This window comes from Pseudorasbora parva, chromosome 1 (genome assembly GCF_024679245.1).
Source record: "Pseudorasbora parva isolate DD20220531a chromosome 1, ASM2467924v1, whole genome shotgun sequence".
Classification (NCBI taxonomy): Eukaryota; Metazoa; Chordata; class Actinopteri; order Cypriniformes; family Gobionidae; genus Pseudorasbora; species Pseudorasbora parva.
This window is the reverse complement of record NC_090172.1, coordinates 66,310,414-66,335,239: the sequence shown is the minus strand read 5'-3', so window position 1 is coordinate 66,335,239 and position 24,826 is coordinate 66,310,414. Positions and strand designations below refer to the sequence as shown.

At 37.8% G+C, this 24,826-nt stretch overlaps 2 protein-coding genes across 4 annotated transcripts in view; both read left to right on the top strand.

Annotated features, from left to right (window-relative positions):
- The window catches only part of LOC137080903 (uncharacterized), a 470,496-nt gene extending 445,742 nt beyond the window's left edge, over window positions 1-24,754 (top strand). The window contains exons 1-4 of one of the 2 annotated variants that reach the window (XM_067447606.1): window positions 13,239-13,500; window positions 17,752-17,886; window positions 19,380-19,416; window positions 22,804-24,754. In XM_067447606.1, coding sequence (XP_067303707.1) covers window positions 17,862-17,886; window positions 19,380-19,416; window positions 22,804-24,448 — 1,707 coding nt within the window. In that variant the 5' untranslated portion in view covers window positions 13,239-13,500; window positions 17,752-17,861 and the 3' untranslated portion in view covers window positions 24,449-24,754. Of the gene's footprint in view, window positions 1-13,238; window positions 13,501-17,751; window positions 17,887-19,379; window positions 19,417-22,803 lie in introns of those variants that run through there. The other variant, XM_067447607.1, reaches the window with a different exon arrangement.
- The window catches only part of LOC137080929 (uncharacterized), a 259,912-nt gene that overhangs the window by 19,112 nt on the left and 215,974 nt on the right, over window positions 1-24,826 (top strand). The gene's annotated exons all lie outside the window — the stretch shown is intronic.

The window sequence follows — 24,826 nt, the reverse complement described above, 5'->3', positions numbered from 1 at the left end:
CTGTTTTAAAATCCTATTATTTGGGATAGTTTAAATTTAGTAATTTTATAAGAATCTATCTAAAAGATCTAGTACGAACGCCGGGTCGCATAAGGTCAAAGGTCAGTGTGTTGAGGCAAGATGTGCTGTTGCGTGTGTGGCACTAGAAAGTCCATATAAAATTGGGCTCCCATTTAAGACCTGTTTGCCCCAGGTCACCTTCCCTGTGTGCAAGCCCGAAGGTACAAGGAGGCTGGATACTCACCACTCTCTCAAGTGACCCTTTGTTGTCACCATTAGGTTACCCAGGTCACAGATAAGAGTCTGCGTAGTAATGGTCTCATCTTGGGGTATACTTTGCTAGCAGAGCTGGATACTCACCACTCTCTCAAGTGACCCTTTGTTGTCACCATTAGGTTACCCAGGTCACAGATAAGAGTCTGCGTAGTAATGGTCTCATCTTGGGGTATACTCTGCTAGCAGAACTGGATACTCACCACTCTCTCAAGTGACCCTTTGTTGTCACCGTTAGGGAGCCGCTAGGGAGCTCGAGGGAGCCGCCTGTGAGCATTGTGAGCGGCTGAGACTGCTCCGCTCTCGGGCTGGCCGTGTTCGATGAGACCGGTCAGCCTCGTGAGCCCCATGGTTCTGGACCCGCGGTCGCTGAGGCGGCTCGGCGTCGCAGATCATGGGGTTCACAGCGGGACTCCTCAGAGGGTTTCGGGACTGCTGCGGCACTTTCCCAATCCTCCTCTGACAGTTCCGAGGATCTTCCCCGTGTGGAAGCCCGCTTTGCGGCATCTTCCCCCTGGTTGGAGGGTCCGATGCTCATTCTCTCCAGTTCCGAGGAGCTGGAGGGGGGTGGGCATCTAGGCGGGAGATGAAGCGGGAACTATAATGTTTCATCCACCTGCCCATGAGTTTAGGTGGTTCTTACCGGTTATTTTGGGTGTTTTTAATATAATATTTTACTTTTTTTTATTATTATTATTGTTTTGTCGATTTTGGTGAGTCCTATGGTGGTTTTACATGGATTCTGCTGGTTTCGTGGTGATTTTAATGACATTTTAAGTGGTCTGAGGTGGGTTTTTTAAAGTTGTACATAACCTCAATTTGAAATTGAATACGAACTTGCGTACACTGAAAGAAGATCGGATGCGCATCATCCGAGAGCGTGCACTCGTCTCACAGCGCGCAAATATTGAGTTCTCTTTCAAGTCTTGCGCTTAAATGGACAAACTCACCCAAAAAGTATGTCAACATGTCCATCTTGATGAGTATCCTAGCAGACATAGTCTGAATATGCCTCAAGTGAACGTTATACAGTCGAGAAAGACGAGCATATCCCTGCACTAGGTCTTAAAGGGGCAGTAGCCTTTACTGCTGTCTGTTTAATGTCAAACAAAAGGACATCACTCACTGCTCTTGAATAGCTTTTGTAAGTTTAGTAAGGATTAATCTTTAATTTAAACAGTTAAAATATGCAGTTATTTTACATTTGATTACTTTATTGAATTTCTGTGCCTTTCTGCTGGCCATTAGGCCTGTACATTAGCTATTATTAAATGCACACGAGTGAGGTCAAGTTAAACATTTTAGTTTGAATTGTATTTTATACTGTGGATTGTTGCAATGTGCTAAATAAATATTTGCATAATTTGTAATTGATTAATATTTGAAACTTTAATATTAATTTATGCAATCGCAATGCCTTGATTTTTAGTAAAGTTACACAGTCACAGCATTAGCCATAAATGCAATGGTACTAATAGTTGGCATAATTTCTTTTGGTGTTTCGGTTTCGGCCAAGAATTTTTATTTCTGTGCATCCCTACTGACAATGTTCTGCTCGGTGTGTCGTCAACACGCTTCAGAAGATGCCAAAACTAATAGTTTCATTGTTGGGACTAAAAACCTAAAACTGGAAGCCATAAAAGATCACGAATCATCCAAATGCCATATCCAGGTAAAAAAAAGCGCACAGTGCACAGAGCCCGACTCATTTAATGAAATGTATATCAGTTCATGGTTTGTGTGTGTATAAGAGAGAAAGAGAAAATGTCAGTATTTCATTGAGACTTGAGATTAAATAAACTGCTTAAGTATTGTAGAGCTTGTAGTATTAATTTTTCAAGTGCACTTACACATTGTCGGTTAAAAACAAGAAAGTGGCTGGTCAAAACATGGAGTGGCTGGTAGATTTTGAAATCCACAGCTACAGTGGCCGGTGGACAAAAAAGTTAATTTCCATCCCTGTGCACATGCAGGAATTGCATCAATAACGGTTCATCCGTTAGCCCAGCACTAACGGCAATGACTGATAGGGCTGGGAATTGATTCCAAAAAGAATCGATTCCTCGATTCCAAGGCGTTGGGAATCGAGAGTCGATTCCAACGTTTGGAATCGATTCCATCGTGGGGAATCGACTCCTCTTTATTCACTTGTCTCTCGCTTACTAATAATGATTGGAAGTCTATTTAATTTTTGCAAAAGGTTCTTTTGAACAGTTAGTTTCAAATAACGAGTTAAAAATAAAGCAATTCAGCTGTTTTTTTTTTTGCGTCATTGGGTGATGATGTCACTAGAACGTAATTCTAACTACTTATTTTTATGGTATGAAACGTTCAAATCAAGCCATATGTGAACGCATATCGCTGATTATTACTATAGGCTACCTTTCATTCACTTAATTTAATAGTGTTTATTGTCCTTGTTTCCTTCTGTGATCCTGCATCGTGGACAAGTTTGGTACATTTTGCACACAAAAACTCCATCATTTTAAATTGTGAAATTTTTCCACAACGGTAGGTTTTGAGCCCTGCTTACAGATGCAGATGTGAGGGTCTTATTTTAATTTTCTATTTAATTTTCTTTTCTTTAATCCATTGATAACGGAAAGAAAATGCGCCTAGACTAGAGTGCAGGTTAATGACCCAGTCTAATGTTGCTATAGAACGCAACTTGCTCGCGCATCTGATAGACAAATAAACTGCGCACTCTTATATTATTGATTTTGTTAATATTGTGGTTATTTTACCTCGTACATTCTGTGCAAGCACTTTGAATACATTTGAACGTAGTCATTTAACTTAACTGTGCACATGCATTTTAGACATGTCATGTAGTTTTAAACATGCAATAAATGCACATCCATGAATAATGTGCTATCCTTTTTATTTATTAGGCTAAATTGCATTTACTTCTGGGCTACATGGGCCATTTCAGGAGAATCCATGATTTAAAATTCATCAGAGTTATGGAAATGTATCATCATTTTACAAATAAAGTTTCGGAGAAGGATATCTTCTACATCCTTGTATCCTGCGGTCACTCCAGAACTAGGTTCACCATCGATTTTGTTAAAAAAAGAAGAATCGAAAAGGAATCGAAAACAACAGTGCGGAATCGATTCTTGGAATCGACTCCGTCGATTCCAGAAACAGGAATTGGAATCGGAATCGATTCCAAAAATTTCAGAATCGACCAGCCCTAATGACTGATGGAACATTAAAGTTTGTCAAATAAACCCTTCTCCATCCTTTATCTTTACTCACAGTAGTAAGAATGACAGACGATCTGCATTAATAGACAGTTTTAGGTAATACTGCAGCTGATTTACCGTATTGTTTCAGTAAGACAGTAATAACATGAGTTAGCCGGTTAGCCTGATACCTACACAATATGAAACACAATGTGCACAATAAGTCTAACCTTCAAAACGAAATGGCTTGTGATTCATAAAAAAAAGAAGAAAAAGATTTGTTTAATTGACTCAGAGTCAACTTTTACTTTTGAGAGACAATAACTTTATATGCTGCACTTTCAGATTTAAAACTTTGCAGGATGTTTTCAGTCACTTTGAGCTGTTATATATGTAACCAAGTGAAAAATCCCTCTCAACAAAGAGACTGGTTATATAATCTGAGTTAAATAAATCATATTTTATTTTTTTGTCATGCACTGATAAAGTTACGCTGGCCCTTTAAGAAAAGTGCTTCTCATCAGTGTCGCGAGAGTCACGTCACCGGAGAGATTCACAGCGCGGGGTTTAGACAGTGCTCACGCGAGTTAAATCCATGAGAATCACTCATTTTTCACTCATTTCTGAGAAATATGCACTTTTAGTGAATGATAAACTATCTCTCCGTGTTTTGGTGAGTGGATGGCTGTTTGTTGTGAGGATTTGTTGGTGATTTCGGTCGAGTCACCGTGTGTGGGGATCACTTCAAATTTCAAACGCGTAACGTTAAGCGATGCGATATCATGAATATCAGTGTGATATTAGGGGTAATATTTTGTATTATTCAATATATACAATTGTCATTGATATGTGATTATTTTGCTGATTCAAGAGGGGAGAAAAGTGCTCGGTTAGGCCCTGCGTGTGTTTCTGGAGTGAGAATGAAGCATCAGAGTTTAAATCGCTTTTATTTGACTTCAACAAGTGTTTTCACTCATTTACATGTGTTTTATTGAAACAAGTTCAAGTACACTGTTAGTTTGATGCCATTTACAAATGTTGAGACTGACAGAAGGGAAATTTGAGGTCATCATTAGCTGTGAAACCGTGTTAATGCTGTAAAGCAGGGCCGGATTGAGACTCATTTCCAGCCCTGGAGGTTCATGCCTGGCCCACTTTAGTTCACGACAGACTATATTAAAATAATGTGATTCCCACCTCAGAATATAAGTCTGCATAAGGTACACTATTCTCTAGAGCTATAATTCTTTGTATTTTTGAAAAATATAATTTTCAATACAGTGCAAAAACAGTAGCTCATGTTTTGCTTCACAGTGAAGATAACAGGACAGTATCAGAATCTCTTTTTTTAAGAATTAGTATTCATTAATATCCAAAAATTGAAATGAAGAAAATATTATTTTTGTCATTTCACTTGTCTAGTAAATGTATCTTGAATTAAGAATATTTAGATATTTAAACTGGAAACAAGTAAGATACTAAGTCAGAAAAAATTTCAGTGATAATGTTTGCTTATTCACACACTATGGTACAATAGCAGTTTACCTGTGTTTCACAGTAAGCCCAGCTAACAGGGAACGTTCTCAGAACGTTATCTCAAAGTTATCAAAAAACGTTCTCGCAGTAACGTTATTAGAACATTGTGCCAACATTATTTGCTATTGAGAAACGTTCTAAAAACGTTAGCTATAAAACTTTATTCTTACATTGTTAGTGGAACGTTTTAAAAACGTTACAACATTAAAAAAAATATTAGTCACTACAAATTAGTCATACAGCTTTTTTCTCAAACTTCAGATACCTCATTTGTATATCCAAAGACAACTTAATGACACTTAAATGCTATTTTCGTGTATATATTTGTTTTGTTTTTTACAATCAGAAGAAAAATCTAGTAAACTAATTATGTATTAAATATAAATGTAATATAAAAGTCAATTATAAAAGTGGTTTTAGCTTTTTTTAAGAAAGAATAAGTCAATAAACAAAAGCAAGTACAGTAAAGGAGAAAACAGGAATATTTTATTTGATCATACTCCACACCCTTATAAGAACGTTATTTAATGTTCTTATAACCTAATGAGAACGTTAATACAACGTTCCACAAACTGGACATTTCAACGTTCCTAGAACATTCAAAAACATTTTTAGAACTTAATGGGAACGTTAGGGAAACATTCTTATAACCTAAAATTGTTAGCTGGGAGAGCGAATCCAGGGTTTTTCCTACATTGAAATTTTTTTGGCGGCCACCAAAGCAAAATTTTGTCCCGCCAAAGCCTTATATGATGAGTTATTGTGATTTATAAATTGATGTAGATTTATATTGCGCGTGACTCTGCTCGTTCTGACACTCGGTTAACATGCGCCCTCGTTAGCTGAGTGACGGAGAACGAGCAGAGCCCCACACTGCGTCTTCAAAACCATCACCGTTCTCTCTCTTACTCGCGCATATCAATCAAAATCAACAGAACTGACAAAATGGTAAAAGGTCGGAAGACTGAATCTGTGCACCACGTGGCGCGTTCACACAATATTTTCCCTGAATTACTGCTGGATGCTCAAAAATCGCAGCTCTTCTGACAGACGTTTTGCACACGCAGCTGACACTACCTATACTTTCAAATACACGCAAAAATATCTTTATGAAGTGTTTTCTGTGATCAATCTTTTGTGTTGTTTTAACAGTCTGGGTTCACACATAATGCGTCCGCTTTTGTCCGATTCGCGAACAAATGACTCATTTGAACCGATTCATTTTACTGAACTGATCTGTCCAACACTGAACTCACGAATCGGTGTGTAATCATTTACTCACAACACCTCTGACATGAGAACGCAAGTGCTTACCCCATTAAACAAGAGGGGTTAGTAAGAATTAGTCTTAATAATCCACAGTATTTTCATGTATTTATATTGATAATTTGTAGAAGTGTTGTCACGATACCAAAATTATGACTTCGCGTTTAACTCTTCTGCTTGTAATGTTTATTGAACGGCTGAAGCAGAGCTCTGCACACACGTCCTGACACTGTCACATACATCCATGCAAATTAAGAAATGCAGCTCATAGGCGCTGTCCTCCTTAAAGTACCGTTACTAATAATAGTCCATATCGTACCGTTTGTAATATCAGGGTATCGCAATACCTTTCTAGTACCGGTATATCGTGCAACACTAATTTGTAGTAAATTAGCACACAATTTTTTTTTTTCTGGAATAAGCTGAAAGCAGAACAACGCAAGTTAAATTGTTTATGGCAGAGAATTAGACTTAATTTATTATTACATTTTTAATGCTGCTTTTTAATAATTGTTGCCAAAATAATGAATCAGTACACATTGTAAAAACCATGCAAACTGTGTAAAAATGAGGAACTAAAGAAACAAACATCAAGACATCATACAAAATGAGATATCAAAATTAGATGAGCAAAAAAAGCAAAAAAAAAAAAAAATGTTAGCATTTATTTAACATTTATTGTGAGTATTGGGCTCACAGATCAGGTAGGTACTTTTACTGTTGGTGTGTGTGTGCGCGTGCATGCGTGTGTGTGGATGACCATGACTGTTCAGCTACCACCAAAGATCATTTCTGACCCAGGAAAACCCTGTAATCTCTTCACAACTGGGTCCTCGCTCGCTTTCACTAAATGAAATTTGTTACATTTATTTCTTGCCACAAATTCCCCCTTTTTACAAAGCTTTTAAATCAAGTCACTCAGTTTCATTAAATGGGTACTTCAGCGCTGGGAAGATGAATATGTATTTAAACTGGGTCATCAATGCAGTAGAAATGTGAAATTATTTTTGAATTTGGTGTTTTCTAGACTGAGAAAAGACAGAAAATTTATTTTTGTCCCATGGGGATGAAAGACTACAATTCCCAGAATGCTTCGCTGCCCTGTGAGGCCATTCCCAACACCACCAACTTTATTACAGTGACTGAGTTAGAGAAGACACTACAATTAAAAACTGAACGTGTGTGTTCAATATAATGAGTGAGTCACCGCGCGAGTCTCACAGCACTGAGCACTAACTGCACGAGTGATGAGAGCTGAGGTAATCGCGACTACACTCGCGGCATACATTCACAACGCGAGTTCAGTCTGGCGCGTTTTCAGTTCATGCCTTTGCAAGCTTAACTTTCATAGAAATGAATTTGAGAAGTTAAAAGACTTACATTGCTCACTATAGCTCCGTTTAAATGATCCTGTAGCTGCAAGCTGAGCTCTCCCTGCCAGCTGAGTGTTATCTCCCATCCCCCAATGCCGGATTCAAAACATGCGGAAATGGCTCCCTCTGCTGGCTGTAGTCTTTAGCCTTTGGGCAAACATTCCTCCTATGATGCAAAAATCGTCATTTTGCATCATAGGAGGAATTTTTCCAGAAATAAAATGCATAAATCTCTTATCTCAGGGAGATATGAGGGGGGAAAGCACAATCATTTGAATATTCTCCAGGGTTTCTACTGATACAAAGCCATATGCTAATCGCTGAAGTAACCCTTTAATGTATTGCTGAATCATCAGGTATCATTATTATCTCAGGGCATTTTTCATTGAGCAGGGCTCTTCCTATTTTACTGCCCATTCTGGTGTTGGGCTCATGACTGGAGCTTGGTAACGTTACTGGGCCTTGCTCTTCACTATTAGCAGCAAAACGGACTAGAGGCGGCTGCTGCTGAAGAGCTAAGAAAAAGTTTGATACATGAACGTGGTTTGCAGACAGCATTGTTTTGCGCGGTCGCATCTTGCACTGCTCCTAACTACCTTAACGTGATAATTACTTACCGGCCTCGTCCTCATCATTTGTTTTTTGAGTAACAATGTGCACAGCTTAGAACATTTGGATGCGTCAGTTTCCAGAGCCTTCTTATTTATTTTTATTCTGGCCTTTTCAGCGCCGCCTTTGCGCTTCCTATCACCCATTTTTATTATTTTGAGCAACTTTCAAGGCGCTGTATCGAGGGCGGGGCCAGGGAGTCAAAATATAATCACGTCATCATTAACCTCTGTGAGAAAATACAGGGTGTCCGCGGGGTTTTAAAAAGTATTAAAAGGTGATGAATCCAAATTGTCAAATTTAAGGCCATTAAAAGTGTTAAATGTGGTCTCAGAGGTATTATTTTTTTCCAAATTAGGTATTATTTTTTCAGACTATCAGGTGTCCTATTCTGATTTAAATTCTATCTGCGTTCGCGTTAGTTCGTTTAAATATGGGCTTTAGCATATCTGGGCACATAATCAAAGATCATTCGTCTCCGTCTCAATGTATGTTTGATGCTGACGTAGGGCTGGGCGATATGGCCCAAAAAAATTATCACGATATAATTTTCCATATCAGTCGATATCAATAAATTACACGATAAATGTAACATTTTTATTTCTTTAAAATTTAAAGGGATATTTTTGCTCCTGAGTGAAAGATGTAGAAAACAGACAGTTAACTGTGGTTTTAAACTATCCTTTATTATCAAAACATGACAAACACTTCCCAAACAGGTGAACAATTTATTAAAACTGAGGTAGATTTATTTATTAAAATATTAATTGTGGTAAGCATTTTTACTCTACACTGTATATCAATAATATCATTAGGCTACTTAATTGTGTAAGTAGTAAAACACTAAAAATGCAAACAGGCAAAAAAGAAAAGCGTTTTAAGTTAAGAAACATTTTGAGTCCCCCCTCTCTTGCCTTACAGTGGATTGGTCCACTGTGCATCGCTCTGTCACCCACTCTCACACACACACATACACACACACACGCCCATCTCACCGACGCCGACACACACACCTCACCGACAGTGGGCTGGTCGGGAGAGGAGGGAGAGAGAGCAAAGTTCAGTATTTGCAGATCTCCAGAGCTCTGTCTAGTCTATTTTATTCATTTTAAACATTTGATGATATTACTTCTCTTTTGATACATGCGATGCTGAGTCATTAATACATCTAGCCTAGAAATCTAGACGCACCCTAGCGGCAGCAAATTTAATTTGCCCGCAAGTGTGGTCTAGCAACTCTCAATTCCTATCTGAGCTGTATTCCTCAGAATCTGGACGGCCCAATCACATCGTGTAGGCTATAGAGTCGGCGGGCGGGGCCATAATGACGACGGCCGAGTTGCGTTTGCGTGCTTCTAGTAAACACAGAAACTGGCGAACGGCGGCAGTCTTTCGAATCAGCTCTGCCCGCGCCTCCGGAAGACTTGGAGTTAAGCTTTCCTCTGAGAAAAGAACAAAGAACGGCACTGAAGTCATTCTTAAAATGACATGGGATGCTGAGTCATTAACACATCACCAAAGACAAACAATTATGATAGCGATGTACAGTACAAGTCCGATGTTTTAGTGATTATAGTTTGGTAGCGTTAGCTTGCAAGTCACCCACTACAACTAACAAGGTGATAAGCCTGCTGTGTGTGAATGTAGTTAATGTAGATTTACCGCTGTGTTGGGCTCAATGTTATCTGGAAGAACTTTGAAGAAGCACAATAATAAATTCCGCATGGTGAACCTATGATAAGCAGCCCACGCATGTCGCTCCGTTTTATGTGGGACGGGATCGCCAAAATATCTCCAAACCACTGAAGTTGAGCGAACTAACTTGTCAACGATATCTGCGTCCTCCGAGCTGGTTGTGAGCGCTGAGTTTTTCACTATTGCTCATTTTTTTCACTCCGATCCTCCAATCCTGTCAGTCACTGTAAACAGCAGCGCGTGCAGCACCCAGAAGCCCGGTCTGCAATACGCATGCGCAGCATTACGCATAGCGCGTAAGCATTATATCGAGAATTTATCGAACTGTTCGTATCGTTTTATCGAGGAAAATTATATCGTGATAATTAGCGTTATCGTTTTATCGCCCAGCCCTATGCTGACGTCATATTCAGCGGTCGTTCGGCATCATCTCAGAGCACTGCGCTCAACAGAAGGGGCTGGCTTACGTTTTATTTTAGACTTGCTTCAAGGCATATCTTCAACGACTATCCTCATAAGAGCAATCTTAAATGATTTATATAAAGTCTAAAATGAACAAAAAGAGTTGTGAGAGAATGAGGCGCGATCCATTGACAGTGAGATCCGCGTGTCTGTCTGCTCTTAAAGGGACAGCAGCCAATAAAGCTTCCTGTCTGTAAAGTTAAAGAACAAAGAGAACAGAGAAAATGACTCGCTGCTCTTGACTAAATAACTTTTGTAGCTTTAATAAGGATTAACTATTTAATATATAGTTTATGCAGTGCAGACGGCATATAACTTTGATAACTGTATTAAATTTCTGTATATTTCCTAACTGTTCAGACAGGAAGGGCAGGAGTAAACATGACATTTATTATGGGTTTATGTTAGCATTGTTTTAAGTTTACGGAAATTAAAAACTGTTATATTTTTGAAGCCTAATACTAAATGTAAAAAAAATAATAAAAATCAGCAGCTGTATTAATATCAGTAATACTGGCCTTCATTCATAAAAAGATGCCATTTAAACAAGTATTTAAAATATACTGTCTTTATGTTGTTTCTACATTAATTTGATTAACTGTGAAATTATTATATTAAAAACGTACAAAAACATTTTTTTATTGCGATTAGTCACAAAAATGTGTGATTAATCTAGTTAAAGTTTTTAATCGGTTGACTAGTTTTTAGTATTTTGTTAAATTCATCAACTTTTCACAGTTATAGAAATGTAATATTTGGCTCAGGTTTTGTTGTTTAAATAATTTAATTACTGAATTACCAATTATTAATGTAAATCAAATGTGTATGCAGTAATGCTTCTCCTTCACCAACCTCTGTGAATGTTGAGGTGTGTTTTACTGTGTCTGAATGATTATAACAGATTTCCTCCTGGTGTCGATTCTAAATCTATTCTTTTATATATGTCAAAATCTGTGTAAATAATAGAAAGGTCGCTGATAAACACTTGCAATTCAGTGTCGTGATGATTTTTAAAAATATTCTGAAGGTAGTAAAAAAGGTATTAAAAAGTAGTAAATTTAACTTAACGATTGCTGTATATACCCTGAAATATTAAGTAAAAAAGAGTGGGACTTCGGTAAAATAATAAATAAAAAGAGTTGGACCGCGGTAAAATAAAAAAGTGGGGCTGCTGTGAGTGCAGGCAGCCGATAGGGACAGCATCCAGAGTTCAACCAAGTGCCATGACAACAACGGCCCTCAAAAACAGACCGGCCCGCCGGGAATTTTCCCGGTGCTCCCGATTAGCCAATCCGGGCTTCTGTAAAGTGACGATGAACAGTAAGTTTAATTTGTTTTATTTCAATTGTGCAGTTAACAAGTGTTTATTCACATATTGCCAATGTTGAATTGTGTAGTAACTTGACTGTACTGAATGTGATTTTTCCAGTTTTATTTCTATGTATTTTTCAATTAATGTGAGCAGCTTATTTTGTTGACTGTGCTTAAAAATGCTATAATTGTGTGTATTTGTTTTCCAGAATGTGAGGCTGCTATCGCTGTCTATGTTAGCCAGTGCTGTAACAGAACAAAAAAAGAGACATTTGATTGTGCAAAACCAAGCTTTATTGTTTCCAGGTATTGTATACCATCTTTATCTCTTCTACTCCAATACCAACATTCAGCAAAGTTGACGCTGCCCCCATTCCCCCACACCCGTGAAAAGTCATTTCAAAAATCCATAATAGGGTCACTTTAACAATTATATTTATACAAATTAATAAAAGTATGATTTACAATTGTAAATCATACCCTGGCATACAATGTTATGCTGAAAATATTATACCCGAAAAGACAATCTCATGCTAAAGTTATGATTCACCTGTTCTCTACTAACACATACTACATCAAACAAAACAAAAAGTTTTACAAAAAGACATTTCACATTTCATCCTTCAAATCATTTCTATGAAAAATAATTAGTCAAAATGATACATTGCAGGCATTTAATAAACAATTATAGATAGGCCACATTATTATCCAAAGTGTTGAGATTTGGATAATGCACATTAGCTGATTTTTCATCTACTGGTTAAAATTGATGTGATTTTCACATTGGTCTGAATAATAACTGCAGCCAGTCTGAAGGACTCTGTAAATCCAGTCTCTGACAGAAGATGGCGCTGATGGAGCAGCAGAAATAGAGCTGTTTCCCAGATAACCTGCTTAAACTGCATTACAGATGAAGGGAGGATGAACAGAAAAGGCCATCATTATTTCCCTCCGCACTGGGTCATAAAGGCTGGAAAACCTCTCACTTCTCCGCCATGTTTTCACACAGAACGAAACCAGCATGCTGTTGTGTGAGACTGTAACACTTCGGTCAATTCCCAAATCCCAATTCTAATATCCCATCTGTATTTGATATTAAAACATTTTCAAAGATTATGGTAATAACTATGTTTCAAATTGAATACGATTTTTTGACGTTATTAGTAATATCAGGGTCATAATGCTGACTTCACTTACTATCATTCTCATAATGCAGTTTAAATTTATTATCATTTGACTCTCAGTACGTGTTAACTTTGGACTGTGTGAATTACAAAAATTAAAAACAAAAAACAAAAATTAGCATACAAACTTTACCTTTTAACATAAGATCTGCTGTGCGTGTTTGACTTTCGATGAATAGTTTTGTGCATTGCGGGACAGTGAGATATATTGTCAAACTTGAATCAATGCCACCAAAAATAAAACATTAATTTGAGCAGTACTGGACAACTGGATCAAAGTTTTACTCTTATCAGAACCAGGAAGATTTTACAATCATGAATTACTCTAGTCTAAGATAATTCTCAAAAATCCACCCACACCCTACTTATGAGTTCAAAGGTTGTGTTCATCAAATATTAAACTATCCTTTACGCGAGTGAACTCACCAAGGGCGATTATGATTTTATATTTGTTGAGCTTCTTCTAACGCTATTTTCTAACACTCACATGTAGATTCACAGGGAGCCCCGTTGGGCTGATTGAAGCTGGTTATCAGACTGAAAGTATCTCTGCTTTTCTGGATTATTCTCTTCAATCTCTGTCGACGGCTCTAAAAGGCTAAGGTAAGGACTGTTCGCTCAATCCTCCGTATGGAGTCACCTTGATTCGGGTGTTTTATCTGCTCATTTAAACTCATACTCATATTATCAACATATGACACAAATGTTTCAACTGTAAAAATTAAACATATACAGTTGTAGCTTTATTATTTCTACCTGATCCACCTACAAATGTAATTCCTGTAGCTCAATGAGTAGAGCATGGTGCTAGCAACGCCAAGGTCATGGGTTCGATTCCCAGGGAAAGCAAGAATTGATAAAAATGTAAAATGTGTACCTTGAATGCAATGTAAGTCGCTTTTGGTAAAAGCGTCTGCCAAATCCATAAATGTAAATGTAAATTCTAATTGCATTGTTGTAACTTGCTTCAATCAGTTTTACATAACATAAAACAAGGGAATGCTGTTTTAATATAATTGAGTTACACTGACTGCGCCTTGCTGAGTTTTGCTTCAATGAGAAATTGTGATTTGGGGTTATTATACATATTATTATGTGTCCAAGTGAAAATCACAATAGACAGTGCTAATCTTCAGCACAATGGTAATTAATAACAATGTCCAACATAATTGTACATTAAATATTTACAAACTGCTAACATCTTTCCCTAAAAAACACATAAAATAACACGCAATCCCTGAATTTACTTGCATTGACCAAAGAATATTGGGAACTACAGAGCCACCGCCCAGGGCTGTGTTTCCAGAAGCATTGTGAACTTAATTGATCGTAGAAACCATTGGTGGTAATGGTCTCTATGATCCTCCACAGGTCTTGATCACTATCTTGAGTGATTTTAAATGGCACTTGTGGTATGAAAGAGGAGGTTGAAACAGGACAGCACATGTCTTTGATAATTTTTTACGCCTACAAATGAAGGGCGTTAATTAATGTTCAGGTGCGCTCAAAGAAACATGTCTAAATTTAAGATTTATGTATTTGAATTGCATGGGCATTTCCATCCATTTGGATTACATAGTTTTAACATGAACAAATTATTAAACTGAACGTGAATCTCATTTATCACTCATACATGAATGAAACGGGTATGATTTATGTAATTGCACACAGCATTACGGCAATGTTAAATTAAACTCCCTAGTGTAAATGTGTGCTCACTACTGAGTTAAAGTACCACTGAAGCAATGTTAATGAGATCATTAGGTGATGACTGAGCATTAGTGATGAACACCTGATGATAATGAGCAGAATCACAGAAGGAAAGAGAAACACATAAACTAAAACTGACTTCAGCCACAACTTTAGATGAAATCAACTGAAGATAAAAGAAGACATGAAATCTCCAAAGATCTCATCAGAGGATTAAACAACTCCACAAACTGCATTACCAGCTTCACACATTACTGACCAGACTGACATTATTTCTGTTTTATTGAAAATAATCTTACAATTTCAAGTCACCATGATGGAGATCAGTGTTTGCTTTAGTTGGGCTCTTGACCCTTGGATTAGTTTAATGTTTTAAATGGATAGGCATGGCAATGCAGACTTGCCTATACAGGACACACGTCCCATTTCTTGATGTAATAAGATTTATTAATCAATGCCATGAGAACAAAAGGTATTACATACACACAATGTCAAATTAACGTTAGCTGCCAGAAAAAAAAAATGGCACTCATGGCATTGATGAATAAATCTATAGCCTTGTTGTTAGAGCATCCGACTCTCATGCCGGCGGATCCGGGTTCGAGTCCCGCTTGCAGTGTTCGAACAGGAGGAGTTACACCAGGATACATCTAAACTGGTGCTTTGACAGTGTTCCTCGACTGGTGGAATTCCTTTAAGAGTGTGTTGTATTTCATTTATATGGTGTTTATGAATACATTGTGTTACACTATCATCGTTGTCTGTTACCTGAATCAGCCATCTGCGTGCTTTGTGTACCTGAATTACCTGTGGGTTTTCAGATTATTTCTGAGTGGCGTAGTCAGAGGTCGCTTATTCAAAACAAAGGCATAGTTTGATGACGCCAAGTTTGAGCGCTGCATCTTTGGGACATGTGGTCTACACCTCACAGACGGTGGAAAATAATCAGGATAGGATTCAGGCAGAAATCGTGTTCATGGATGCGGTTATTAACGTTATTGTAGTATGAAGCAGAGCAGGACGAGTATTGAGGAGCTGAGCGGGGCCACTGGAGCGATTATTACACAAACACACACCTCGCGAGCAGCGGGAATTTTATTATGACGGGACACAGACAGTTGTGGGCACCATTTCTGCTTTTCCGGTCATAAGTATGAGATAACGCAGCTCTGTTTATCATATTAGACACATTTAAGTGTGATTAAAATGATGTTATGACGTTACTCTGTGTGTTCGCTCAGCAGCTGCTGTGACATGTTTACACTGCTAAGAGTAAAGCGCTTCTGCAGAATCAAACCGGAAACTGAGGGTAACAGATATGACGCCATTGACAGGCGACTCCCTCAGATGTCCCACACATTGGTTAAAATTGCAATTTTCTCACAATTTATAAATAGTTGGAAACATTTGGGATATTTTAAGAACTCAACTGAACAAAATATGTAACACTGACCTAGTGGTTTTTGGATATTTTACTGCAAAAATACTACATAGTCCATCTTTAAAGGTCCCGTTCTTCGCGTGTTTTCGAAGCTTTGATTATGTTTACAGTGTGCAATATAACATGAGTTCATGTTTCGCGTGTAAAAAAAAAACGTGTTTTTACACAATTTACTTATCTGTACAGCGCTGTTTCCTCTGTCCTACAAACGGCCTGATGATTTCCTTGTTCTATGAAGTCTATGAAGAAACACGTAACGAGTTCTGATTGGGCCAGCGCTTCCCGTGTTGTGATTGGACAGCAGCTTAGCGCAATTTGCACAGAAAGGTCCCGCCTCTTACCATAACGGGGAGATGTAAGCGCTGAATGCGCGCTCTTCTCCACGTGGGAGAGCAACGAGACCACGCCCCCTATTTTGCGTGTTCTTGTGGGCGGAGGGTTAGTCAACAAACGGTTTTAGTTGTGTCATTACAGCAGGAAGTGCAGCGGTGTAGTCCAAACCGGCCGTTCGCTGTAGGCTTTGAAAGGGAACTTCTGTTAAATAAAATATCTCTTGGCATTGAACTTTGAGCTTTATAATTTTACAGGTATTATTTATGCTCTAACAGCAACATTACACACTAACTAAAGTTTGAAAGATGGAATCGCGAAGAACAGGACCTTTAATCTAAAAACGGACACACACAAATATATATATATTGATGTTAGCTAGGCAACGTGGGGGAGAGGACGCTGGCGTTGTCTGTTCGCCGCTTCTCCACCCACAACAAATCATGTTAATGTACTATTAGATTTACATTTTATTTTATTTCCTTATGTTTGTGACTAGTCTAACAGTCAGAGCTACAATTGGGACTGTTGCTGATTGCTGGCAGCCACTGAGAGGTCGTTGTTCGTCGTTTCGCTGTTTTCAACCACTTCTCTAATGTTTACGTTTGAATTGCTGCGGTTGGTTTCTGGTTTGGACATTAGATGTTTCTCGCCGCGGGTGCTCACTGGTGGTCTCCCTTGGGCTTAAGCTGCATGGTGGCTGAAGTTTGCACCGGGCTAGCGTCATCCGGGCTCTCGTCGTCGTCCGGCATGATGTTGGGATGTTATGCTTCTCGGCTGCGCCGCTGTTCCGTCCTGCATTGCGACCGTGGAGCGACATCTGCGCCGGCCCCGGTGTGTCCACAGAAGTGCCCGGAGGAATGTTCTGCCTCCTGCATGGTGCTGCAGCGATCCCCATCGTTTGAATCATCATGAAGAAGACCCATCATCTGGTCTTCAGCTGTCGTGCCTCGGCGATGTCATCGGGACACTGCCGCTGGGAGAAATCTGAAACATGGAGAGGACCACAGTGTGCTGCGGAGCTAACAGAGACTTCCACCATCAGCTGTTTTCTGTTCACCATCAGCACTGTTGTTGCACCCCCCCCCAAACCCCCCCTTTGTTGCACTTTGAGATTCTTCGGAATGAAAAGTGCATTATAAATAAAATCTATTATTATTATTATTATTATTATTATTATTTTATATATATATATATATATATATATATATATATATATATATATATATATATATATATATATATATGAAATTACATATAATCCAGTGTTTTTAAAGCATTACATGTTTTCGTTGATTTTTTTTGTTTTAGTTTGTTCCAAAAGATTTACATATCATTTAAATTCCTTTATAATTGTAACTGTTTCTCTTTAGGGTTTAAAGGGACAGCACATCACTGAGTGGTTAACCTTTTAAGAGGCAGCAAAAACTGCATAGAATCATTGAATGTCCCTCAGAGTGATTCTGGCTTAAGTGACGACAGCATGAACAATCGTCCTGTAATGAAAGGTGAGTCAGTAAATAATTACATTTTGATTTTTTAAGAAGAGTGTCTATGATTTTTTAAGAAGAGTGTCTATTTATACCAAGTGCCTTGTTGGCAAGTGCTATTTGCAATTGCTCCACCTTACAATGCCTGGTTGGGCCAAACAACGTTAAAAAAGGCGCACATACTTAATGGTTTTCAAACCTGTCCTGGAGGCACCCCAGCCCTGAACATTTTGTGTCACCACCTGATTCAACTCATCAGCTTGTTAGTAGAGACTGCAATACCTAAATTGGGTGTGTCTGATGAGGGAAACATGAAAAGTGTGCAGGGCTGGGATGCCTCCAGGACAGGTTTGAAAACCACTGGTGTAGTCAGTTAAGTTTAAGGCTCAAGGAATTTGGTTTTGACAACTTTTGCAGAGCTCGCTCTTCCCCTTTCCCATCACATATCACATCAGAAAGGCATTTACTTTCAATAAATATTAAAAATAAATAAAATGGAATTAAATTTTAATAAATATAATGATTTACACTGTTATTATCATGTTAATGTACAATAATACTGAGGTGCAAACAGTATGTATCTGTCAAAAAGTATAAATCGCATCTAATTACTATTAACACTTTGAAAAGTTGAGTCAAGTTCAAAAAATTGAAAAGAACTGCTACTTTTACAAAGTGTAAATATATATATATATATCACTAGTTTCACTATTAGTTTCACTCATTAGTACATATGTCTATCGCTAAGAAAATAAGTTATTTTCAATCGGTGTAAATCGCCGCTGTCGTTTTTTAGCCATGTTTTGCTCAGGCGGCTCTTTTGATCTGTGCGTGATAGAACCGACCAAACTAAAGGGTTTGTGAATTCAAACAGAAGTTAAAGCTGTTCAATTCCTGCAGCCTCAAACTTTTCTGAAATACAAATATCTAATAAGATCTAAAATATCTAATTTGATCAAATATCTGATAAAAATTATCTTCCTTGTTTGCTTAGGTGAACTTGTACTAAAGTACGGTTTTATTTAAAATCAAGTTTTGTTTTTGCAGAGAAAATGTTTGCATTATTGTTTTATTTCATATATTGTTTCTTTCTGTAGTTTATTCCCCACTCCGACTAATAAATTAAACTTTGACAAAAATGGAAATGATAAGAGGAAAACAGTTTATCACACAAGACTATTGAAGTATCAGTAAAATACTGTTATTTAAAACTGAAACAAAAGCAGTAACAGTGTCTATAATTATGAGATTGATTTTCTTCCTTGACTTGAAACAGTTGTTCAATAATTTACTGCACAGAATGGCCAGTTTCCCAAATTATTCTTTAACTGTGTGAAGAACAGCACAAACATTTTAAGAGGGTTTTTTAAACTTTTAAAATGAATTGTGAAATGAGAAAACAAATATTGTTATTTGAAAAAGCCCCACTATGTCAAATCAATATTTTGTTGTTATATTATGTGATAATCTGCTGAAGATTTATAGTATAACTGCATGTTATTTAATTTCAGCAACCAAACGCCGGCTGGAAGAAGTTCACGGAATGCTGTAAGAGGATATTCTTATGCAAACTTGCATGTGATTATATTATGGAAAAATATTAATAAAAATACTGGTTTAACTTAAAGTTGCCCTAGAATGAAAAATTTAATTAACCTTGCCATAGTGAAATTATAAGAGTTCAGCACATAGACACCACATACTGTGAGTCTCAAACATCATTGCCTCCTACTTCTTATGTAAAGCTTGTGCATGAAAAACACTATGGAAAAATAAGTGCTTCTTAACATAAACCCAACTGTGACGCAAGCATTGGGGATCATTTATATGCACGCCCCCAACATTTGCATCTGTCCAAACATGTTCATTATCAGGTAGAACTGATGGAGCCGAAATCATCAGGACTGCAGAGTCACTCAAGGATAGCGAAAACGGCTCTCATGACACACGTCATGTTCAGGCTGTGCAGGAGACGTGAGGACTTTTCAACAGTCATGGTTGAGGTTTATTATAATCGGATACCACAACAATTTATTTCAAAATCGTTCCGTTTGTTCGGCCCATTTCAAGAAAGCTTCACTCAGCCTCTTAAACTGAAGAAAGGGGCAATTACAGTATATTCCTGCAAGCAGTAAGTAGCGATTTATTCACTGTTTAAACAATTTCTGATTAAATTGAAAGTTTCTTAGAGAGCCCGCTTTGTATAGATAACGCAAGATGCTAGTACAGTAACAATAGGAAACACCAAGTACCATACCAAACTAAATAGTGTGTCTAATGACAGGTTTATTATTTTGTATTACGAATTACAACTGTAGATACGATGCTTAAAGATCGTTCACTCGATCCTTCTTGTAAACGTCACCTTTTCCACCATATACGTTAAAACGATAGTCATTTGACAAGGCTATTCATTTTGTAAAAATATATATTTATTTATATTTTTGAGAACTTAAAGATGGACTATGTAGTATTTTTGCAGTAAAATATCCAAAATCCACTAGGCCAGTGTTATATATTTTGTTCAGTTGAATACTTACAATATCCCAAATGTTTCCAACTATTTGTAAATTGTAAGAAAATTGCTATTTTAACTAAGGACCGGAACGTTTCAGCATAGTGTTTGATCGAGTCTCCTGTCAATCGCGTCATATCTGTGCTACCCTCGGTTTTATTGTGCAGAAGCGCTTTTCTCTTATGTCACATCAGCACAGAGTACGTCATAATGCACAGAGTAACGTCATAACACAATTTTAAACATACTTAAATGCATCTAATATGATAAACAGAGCTGCTTGCTTTACCTTATAGTCATGACCGGAAAAAGCGGAAGTGCGCGCGCCCGGCGACTGTGTCCCGTCCCGTCCCGTTATAATAAAAGTCCCGGTACTCGCGAGCCGTGTGCTTGTATAACAATCACTCCGTGATCAGCCCCACAACACTCGGTCCTGCTCTGTTTTACACTACAGTAACGTTAATAACTGCATCCATGAACATTTTTTCTGCCCGAGTCCTATTTTCCACCGGCTGTGAGGTGAAGACCACATTTCCCAAGATACTGCGCTCACACTTGACGTCATCAAACTATGCCTTTGTTTTGAATAGGCGCCCTCCAGTGGACGGAAAGTTGCATAGTGCACCTTTAAGTATGATGTTTTTGCATGCTTGTATTTCAGAGTAAGTCATAGTCACTGCGTAGCCTACATTGTGACTAACGTTATATAAATATGCAATATCGTTGATGACAAAAGACAAGTCTAAAATGTAGGCTGAATGATACACTTCAAGGAGAACATCTCAAATGGAGATTGCTGAAATGCAGCTTACTTGTTTATTGGTGTTTTCAGATCGTCCGTGCGAGAGAGAGAGATTGCCAGATTGGACATGTTTAGGTAAAACACTGGATAGTATACAGGTTTCTTTTCACAGAACAGCTCTGTTTGGGGGATTTAATTACTGATATCAGGCAACCGCATGAACTCAAGCTCTTTCTTGGGTGCAGATGATCTGAAAACACTAATAAACAAGGAAGCGGAATTTTATCAATCTCCATTTGAGATGTTTTGCTTAAAGTGTCATTCAGTCGGTCTGTGTTCTGTCAGGACTCACGAGCCGCGTTACTGAACTGATGTTAGCTGCTGAAATAAGCCAACCAGAGCAGAGCTCAACATTAATATTCATCACCCTTCCAAATAAGGCAAAAACAGAGCATTACATCCTAAGGAACAATTTATAAATGGACCTTTTGTAAATGGACCTGTAAATCTGTATCTGGACAATTTTTTCCCCTTAAATAAGCCACATATCCTCTATGTAGATATCAGAGAACAATGTAACATATTGTTTCAAATCATTCTAGGGCACCTTTAAACTACTTAACACAGACATTAAGAATCAGCAGTGAATGAATCTCTACACCTGTGACAAAACATTATTAATATTAACAGATAAACTCAGAATTTCACAAAACAAGCTACTAATAAAGGACAACAAAAACAACAGCAACAAATAAAAGAAAATAGTAAGAATAAAATAAGTTACTAAGACAATTCAGATCATAATTTATTAATGTCGCAATGCATGCTGGGATTATGGATGAGTTTTGATTGGTGCACCCAACATGCACTGCTAAACAATGTTTGATGTCACCGTTGTTGATATTCATACACAGATGTGGTAAAGTACTTCAAACCTTTTAAGTAAATTAACAGATAAAAATAGTCAAGCTTAAGAGTCACAGTGCTGCTGTATTCGATAAAATAAAGTACCACCCATGAATGAGACCAGTTCAGCAGATTAATGGTTATGTCAAAACATAACTAATTACACCAGATGGGATTTTCTCTAGGCTTTTTTTTTTTAACCATGCCAAATGTACTTTAGAATCACACAGTTAAACCAGCAAAAGATAATCTAATATTTAAGAAGTCAAGAGCCCAACTAAAGCAGATATTGATAACCATAATGGTGACTCTTTCCTTCATTGGATCTGCTTGTTACCATCAGTTGTTCATCACTAATAGTCAATCATCACTCCCTCAATCACTTTATTATCTTATTAACTTTCAAAATGTTTGAAAGTTAAAAGTCAACTGCATTGATTTGGACCTTCAGCCATTGGTTGCCATTGAAGTCCATTATGTGGAGAAAAATCCTGGAATGTGTTCCAGGAAAAAAAGAAAGAACAAAAGCAGTTTTTAAGAAAGACATGAACATCTTGATGATGAGATGGGGGTGAGTAAATTGTCATGAAATGCTCAGAAATATATTTTGGTGCCAGTCCGTGCAGGGCTTTAATTCAAATATCTGTTAGCTGGGTTGTTGACAAATCAGCAAATGTGCAACAACATAAGTGCATACAATTACAGCCACTGTACACTAATAAATAGCTGACTGAAATCCTAACCTTTATACTAAATCAAATCTCTTCTGTAGAGCCCATCATGATGCCACACTACTAGAACCAGGTCCTCCAGCGCTTTACCGCCTGAACACTGAGCGAAAATATATTGGTGGAACTAATAGAAAGGTCAGACTGTGGACATATGGACGAAGAGACAGCAAAAAGCAGAACAAAGTCATTCTGATGGTGGGAGAAACCGGCTCTGGGAAAACTGCCCTCGTCAACACCATGATCAACCACTTACTGGGAGTGACGTTTGAGGATGAAGAGTTTTATCAAATCACAGAAGAACAACAACATAAAGATCAATCCCAATCCCAGACATCTGAGATCACGGTTTATGAGGCGTTTGTTAAAGAAAAAAAAACATCTCTGACCATCATTGATACTCCAGGATACGGAGACACTGAAGGATTCGAGAAAGACAGAGAGATTTCTGAGTATCTGGGCAGATTATTTTCACATAAGGATGGGGTTCATTATATTGATGCAGTGTGTTTAGTGATGAAGACGTCTCAGAATCGTCTCTCTGGAAAAGAGCTTTACATATTTCACTCAGTTCTGTCTCTGTTTGGGAGAGATATAGAGAACAACATCGTGTTTCTACTCACATATTCAGATGGATTACCTCCAACAGATGCCCTCAATGCCATTAAAATAGAAGAAATACCCTGCAGAAGAGATGAAGACAACAAACCTGTTCACTTCTTATTCAACAACCGACAGAAAGAGAAAAGACACAAACGGTATGAGCGAGTTTTAAAATCATCATGGGAAATGGGAGAGGAAAGCATGAATGAGTTCTTGACACTCCTGAAAGAAGACAACAGGAAAAGTGTTAAGATGACATTAGATGTCCTGAAGGAGCGAAGACGACTCGAGGCCTGTGTCTCTAATCTGAGGGACCGACTCAATGAGAAGGAGCTAAAAACTGAAGGACTCAATCAGATTCAGGAAGCCCTCAGACAGAACAGAGAGAATATCAAGAAATGTGTAAACTTTCAGTTTACAGTGAAGAGACGTTTCAAAGAAAAAGTCCCCATTGAAAATGAATGGTGGTGGAACAGAAACGCCACCTGCTGCTCCGTCTGTGAGGAAAACTGCCATGAGTGGGACTGCTCAATGGCACCAGATCCCTCATGGTGTTCAGTCATGAAAAACGAGCACTGCACTGTCTGTTCAGGGAAGTGTCATTACAGCAAACACATCAGAGAGAACAAGAAATATGTGACCAAGACAAAGGATGTCACTATGACATTTGAAGAGCTCAAACAGGAGTATGAACGCACTGATGAAAAGCACAAAACCAGCTTTGACAAAACAAAATATAAACGCACCAAGGAGCAATATGAAAGTAGCCTGAAAGAGACTCAGAAGAAAACAGAAATAGAAGAAAATCTGAAGAGAGATCTGGAGAAGATTAAAGAAGAAAAGTCTCTCCTTCTGCAAGAAGCTTATATGGCCATCATGAGTCTGTCTAAGATCGCATTAAAAGCCGACAGCGCTCTCAGTCTTCATCATCTGGAGTTCCTGATTCCCAGACTGAAGGAGGAGGGAAAAGATGCATGGGTGAAGAACCTGGAGGATCTGAGGAAAGCTGGAGAAGAGAAGAAAAACAAGGGGGCTTTACAGCATGTTAACAGCTGTTATTTCAGTGGTTTAACTGGTAAGATATAATGCAATAAATATGAAAACACAAGACGGAGAAGCAGAACAGATGCTGTTTCACTACAGAAAATAAAATGACTGAGAATATGAAAAAATTCTGACAAAAATTGTATTGAATTGTATTTAATTGAAAATGACAAATGATTATTACACTGTTATGTTTAATCTTTATTTTAATTATTTAGATATGATCACTTAACAGGTTTTTGATCGTGGTAGTGACTGCTTTCAGCAGATGATCAATAATGACTTGTTCATAAATATTTTATTTTAATAAATTAATATTTTATGCTTATATGATAAATGTGCTCATATGATAAATGTGCTCATATGATAAACGTGCTAATATGATAAATGTGCTCATATGATAAATGTGCTTATATGATA